The sequence below is a fragment of the Lucilia cuprina genome, chromosome 6 (assembly GCF_022045245.1).
Source record: "Lucilia cuprina isolate Lc7/37 chromosome 6, ASM2204524v1, whole genome shotgun sequence".
NCBI classification, from domain to species: Eukaryota; Metazoa; Arthropoda; class Insecta; order Diptera; family Calliphoridae; genus Lucilia; species Lucilia cuprina.
The window spans coordinates 12,630,860-12,636,731 of NC_060954.1; the positions used below are offsets into that span (position 1 = coordinate 12,630,860).

The 5,872-nt window shown below is 29.0% G+C and overlaps 3 protein-coding genes across 4 annotated transcripts in view; 1 reads left to right on the forward strand and 2 right to left on the reverse strand.

Annotated features, from left to right (window-relative positions):
- LOC124418448 (protein RER1-like) overlaps positions 1-429 on the forward strand; it is a 2,914-nt gene extending 2,485 nt beyond the window's left edge. Inside the window, exon 4 of the mRNA XM_046953428.1 lies at positions 424-429. Within this exon, the coding sequence (XP_046809384.1) occupies positions 424-429 (6 nt within the window). The remainder of the gene's footprint in view (positions 1-423) is intronic.
- Positions 389-2,850, reverse strand: LOC111677363. 2 transcript variants are annotated; one of them, XM_023438467.2, is made up of 6 exons: positions 2,645-2,850; positions 2,316-2,454; positions 1,377-2,127; positions 1,249-1,311; positions 991-1,186; positions 389-922 (listed from the first exon to the last, which is right to left on the reverse strand). In XM_023438467.2, the coding sequence occupies exons 1-6, from the start codon at positions 2,723-2,725 to the stop codon at positions 767-769; spliced, it is 1,386 nt and encodes a 461-aa protein (XP_023294235.2). In that variant the 5' UTR covers positions 2,726-2,850; the 3' UTR covers positions 389-766. The 2 variants fall into 2 exon arrangements, with proteins under 2 accessions (XP_023294235.2, XP_046811427.1); XM_046955471.1 differs by lacking the exon at positions 2,645-2,850 and adding an exon at positions 2,516-2,641.
- A 1,408-nt stretch (positions 2,851-4,258) lies between these two features.
- LOC111677357 (sterol O-acyltransferase 1) overlaps positions 4,259-5,872 on the reverse strand; it is a 7,625-nt gene continuing 6,011 nt past the window's right edge. The window contains exons 2-3 of the mRNA XM_046953429.1: positions 5,527-5,682; positions 4,259-5,465 (exon numbers count right to left, since the gene is read on the reverse strand). Coding sequence (XP_046809385.1) covers positions 4,447-5,465; positions 5,527-5,682 — 1,175 coding nt within the window. The 3' untranslated portion in view covers positions 4,259-4,446. The remainder of the gene's footprint in view (positions 5,466-5,526; positions 5,683-5,872) is intronic.

A 5,872-nucleotide genomic window follows, 5' to 3' on the forward strand; every position in this document is an offset into this window, starting at 1 on the left:
TTTTCTATAAAAATAGACAATTTCGAAAATTTTCTATAAAAATAGACAATTTCGAAAATTTTCTATAAAAATAGACAATTTCGAAAATTTTCTATAAAAATAGACAATATTGAAAATTTTCTATAAAAATAGACAATTTCGAAAATTTTCTATAAAAATTCACAATTTCGAAAATTTTCTATAAAAATAGATAATTTCGAAAATTTTCTATAAAAATAGAGATTTTCGTTAATTTTCTATAAAAATAGAGAATTTCGAAAATTTTCTATAAAAATAGAGAATTTCGTAAATATTCGATAAAAATAGAAAATTTAAAAAATAGAAATTCCAAAATTTTTTTTAATTTCTTTTAAAATAGAATATTTGCTTTTAATAATCAAAAGTTGTATTTTCAATTCAACGTGTTTTTATTTCAACATCTAGATTTAATCAACAAACAATTGTAACTCTAAATAACTATATAATAGTAAATAGTGATAGTAAATACATATATATTTCAAAGCTTTAAGCTAAATATTGTGTTAACTATTTAAAAATTAAACTTTTAAAATTCTAAGAATTCAATAAATGCAGCTCACTACAATTTAATTAAATAATTAATAAAAATGAAAACAAAACAACAATTCTGTTTAAAACAAAAATAAAAGTATATAAGAAGTTCAATACTATTATTAATACAGCTAATAACATAATAATGATTAAATTCATTTATCTTAGAAAAAACGTCTTAACGTTTTATACTTAATTTTGGAATGTTCATTAACTACTAGAATAAACGTTTAAATTTTAAACAAATAAATACAGATAAACCTATGGCTAGGGTATATTTAAAATAGCATTTAAATTTCAAACGTTTACGTTCGGCTAAAAATTCATCATAATCAATGTAGAGAGGATTTTTGGAAGGACTAAATGAGGCCAGCTGGTAAATGAGATAATTATGTTAAAGTTTTTAATTGAGTTTTTAGGAAAAGGTTTAAGCTTACTTACATATTTGGTGGTCTTTTTCAAATCTTTGAGTGTGTGTTTATAGTGTTGTAAACTTTTTTGCATGTTTGTAATATGTTCCTCTTCTAGAGGACCTAATAAATCCTGTTGTAAATGATTTTTAATAAATTTCAGTGAAGAATTAATGATAACCAAATGTTGCAAATGATTAGCAGTTATCATAAGGATTTCATAGAAGCTAGAAAAGAATAAACTTTATAACAGACCGAACATTTATATGGAAATGAAACTGAAACTTACTTTTCTTGAGAATTTTTGCTTACTCGAGCTATGGACTTTTTAGACCAATGATGCAACTGAAAGCTAATAAAACACATTGTTTGTTATTAAATATATATAGTAAAGATTTGTTCCAACATTCCACTTACTCCAATAAACCCTTCATAATTTTCATACGATATAAGGGAAACATAATACCCAATTCCTTTAGTTTCTCATCGGTCATACACAAAAACTGTGCTAAAGTTATTTTGCCTTTAGCAAAGTATTCCAAAAACTGTTCCATGCCTATGGACAGTAAAATGGTACTAATCTCTTGAAAATATTCTGGACATTCAGATTTTAAGAAAATACGTGGTATATAATCTCTTAAAGTATTATAAGCTAAAAATTTCGAAGGTACTATATAGGTTTCCTTTTCCTTGGGCAATAGTTCGAGCAAATCATAGAAACCATGAAATTGTGCCACTTGTATAGGTGTATAACCCTTACGATTGGCTATTTTATAATTAACTCCTGCCTCTACTAGCAACTTTACAATATCACTACGATTATTTTCGATGGCATGAAAGATGGGAGTACATCCCTGATTATCAAAGGCATCAAAACTAACTTCGTCTATCATTAAACGCACAATATTGGTGTGACCATTTTTGCAGGCCAACATAAAGGGAGTTGTACCATATTTATCAGCCACATTGATGATGGCCCCATGTTGCAGAAGTAATTTGGCCATTTTATCTATAACCAAAGGATCCTTACAGTGCGTGTCACAAACATTCAGTAGCGGGGTAACAGAATCAATTTGTTTATTTACATCGGCCTTCTTGTCCAATACCAAATATTCTACAATGTCTAGGAAACCTTGTTTACAGGCATGTAGTAAAAGAGTAAAGCCACCTGGGAATGAAATAAAAACATTCTTTAAAATGCAAACTTAATAAAATAATAACAAAATTTTGATTAAAAATGACAAAATTCCAAAAAAGTCCATTAGAATATTTATAAAAAAGTTTTTTTTTTTTAAATAAGAATTTAAATGTTTTAAAAACAATTTCAAATCAAAATTCCTCCCTAAGCACTCTTACCCTTTAATGATTGATTCACATTGTAATTAAGCAAATCCACTTGTTGCCTCACCCCATCCAAACTGCCTTCCATTAGTGCATCATACAATTCCTGTTCATCATCTTTATGCCAATAATTTCTGGGGGGTTTCTTAATAATCTACAAAAAAAACAACAACAAATACTTAAATATCCATGTACATACCAAATTTAAAAGTAACCTTGAATTAGTTCAATAAGCCCTATTATTCATTTTATCTTTGGATGGGTCTTCTCTCTCCAAAACACAAAAGAAATTGCAAACAACAACCACAACAAAAAAAGAGAAAAAAAAACGAAAATAAACTCACATCATCACCAAAGGAAAACCCATCATAATCATCTTCGGAATCACTATCTGGTGGTCTATATATTATATTTCGATTAGACATTGTCTTGTTTATTGACTTTTTTCACTGATTTCTTTAATGAAACATTATTTTTTGCACGAATTAAAAAATTGCGATTGATTATTACTGCAAGTGTAAACAAGTAAGAAATTCGATTTAATGCGAAAAAAACGTAAACAATAAATATTGTGATTAAAGAGCTCTGCGCCGACAAATAATAACGGCGGCAGCGGCTGACACTTAAAATAACGGCGGCGGTTTAAAAATTAACTGTAAACCGGCTAAAAGTATCAAATACCGACTAAATTTACAAAATTTCCAAAGATTTTATATAAAAACGGAATGCGAGAGATAAAAAAGTGAGATTTTGTATATAATTTATAACAATAAAATAGAGCAAGCACTAAAGATACAAAACAGTTAAAAACATATCGTCGTTCATTTAAAAAGTAAGCGGACAAGTGTCTAAGCATGTATAGACCGGAGAACATAAAAAGGGGGCTTTTTGGTACTTTTTCGTTCTTCAACCGATACTTTTTGTGTTTTTTCTAATATTGATCCCGGGCGCCCGACATAATTGAACAACGAAAAAGTACTACAATATATCCCATTTTACAAGTTCTCATTTATGCTAAATTTCATGTTTCTAGATTTAATTTTAAATAAAACTCAAAAAAGTACCCGTAAAGAAGGAAAATGTACCTATCTAAAAGTCTATTAATTGTTATATACATACCGGGGTTCCACATAACTCCCTATTAGCATATTTATTTAAAAATTTTATCTAAATTGACTTATTCATGTCTGTTCTGTAAATAGATTCGTTTTCAAAACCGAGAAGTTTTTAAAACCAAACATTCTTGTTGATATAGACGCAAGTACATCAAGTGATCGGAAGGAATACTATTAGTTTTTTTCTTTTATAACTGATTCATATAGTGTGAGAACTCTAAGGGATCTAAAGTCGACATAAAGCCCAAACTAAATCTATATATGACGACAGATAGATAGATAGATAGATAGATAGATAGACAGACAGATAGATAGATAGATAGATAGATAGATAGATAGATAGATAGATAGATAGATAGATAGATAGATATATAGATAGATATATAGATAGATAAATACATAAATAAATAGATAGATAGATATATAGATAGATAGATAGATAGATAGATAGATAGATAGATAGATAGATAGATAGATAGATAGATAGATAGATAGATAGATAGATAGATAGATAGATAGATAGATAGATAGATAGATAGATAGATAGATATATAGATAGATAGATAGATAGATAGATAGATAGATAGATAGATAGATAGATAAATAGATAGATAGAGAAATAGATAGATAGATAGATAGATAGATAGATAGAGAAATAGATAGATAAATATATAGATAGATAGATAGATAGATAGATAGATAGATAGATAGGTAGATAGATAGATAGATAGATAGATAGCTAGATAGCTAGATAGATAGATAGGTATATAAGGTTTTAAGGTAGATAGATAGGTTTTAAGTAAATAAAATATTTGATTTTTCTCTTAATAAAAACTCCAAACCTTTCCAAAGTTTCTTTCATCAAAATATCTTTATTCGATTTGACTCTAAATACGCTTCAATCAAATTACATAAAAAATTACTTAAAATCTAATCCAATTTTAGTATATACTTAAATAATATAAAGTATCACAAAGTAACTTATTAAAGTAATAATAATATTTTAAAAAAATCTCCTCTTGACTTAGTTCTCACTTAAAATAGCAACTCCATAAATGAGGCACTAAATAATCACTCCAACTATTAAACTTTTTAGGACAATTAAAACGTGTATAATACTCCATGCTATACAAAGAAATCATCATACAATTGCCATAGATTAAACTAAACCAAAGGAAAATATTTCCCAAGTTTTTCGGAATATAACGAGTTAAAAATATCATTGCCACACCTATTATACCAAAGAAGACAAAGATGACGGGAAAGCAAACTTGCAAAGCATAGCCCAATATATATTCATGAAAAACAGCTGATATGGCAAACACCGTTAGCGATGATAGGGCCTTGGAACCCTTAAATATGTGATTATAGAAATCCTTGTAGATATATTCATATAACCAGTCATGAACCACTACATTCCAATTGCGATAGTAGCCTTCATAATTACTAGCAGTCCACCAGTCCTTGTAAAACATACGATCGCCAAAACGCATTAACTCAGCCGTAAAATTGAGCCAAGCGTGTAAAATCATATAGAAACCAGCCAAGAAGATTATAATGCTCGGCATTAACATGCCAAATAATTTGATAGTAATGGAGGCAGCATTAAGTTTTTCCACACCAAAATTACCAAAATGTTGAGTGATATGACGTTCATGGATATAACTATAGAGAAAAGCCACGGCTACCACCTCAAAGAAACGGGCCAAAGCAAATTTCCATCTGATCGTAGAGGTGCGAGGATATTCATCTCGGTATAATAGAGTGGGAGCAAATAAATAATACAGATATTTGTTGAATGCAGGAAAATTAATTGCTGTTGCCGACTGGTCTTCAGCCTTTAATTTTCCGGCTAGAACTCTTGGCGCTACACTTCTGACAAAAGAATGCATTTTCATTAATAATCTAACAGTTTCCGGCAGCAAAACTGAAGATGTAGCAAAAGGTAGATCTAAATGTAGACATAACTTTGTTGGCACATAGGCGAATACTAATTGGCTGGTTATATAGATAAATAGGCAAGAAAGGGACCATAAATGTTGGAGGTTTTCTAAAAGGAAAGTGAAATATTATGAGCATTAATATGTTTTAGATTGCTGTATAATACTTACTGTGTCGGGCCAATTTCATTCGTACTTGCTGCCAGCCCTTGAGGGAATAATAAATGCTGAAGACGAAAATATGTTGTAGCATCCAAATACCAGCAACTAGGTGTATTTTATCAAAGCTGGTTTTGAAAGTACCTATGCCAAAGCTTATGCTGAAAACAAAAAGTGAAAGAAATATAAGAAATACATATATATTTAATTTTTAAAACATAACTAGAACAGAACTAGATCATAAATAGAGCATAACTAGAATAGAACTAGAACAGAACTAGAACAGAACTAGAACAGAACTAGAACAGAACTAGAACAGAACTAGAACAGAACTAGAACAGAACTAGAACAGAACTAG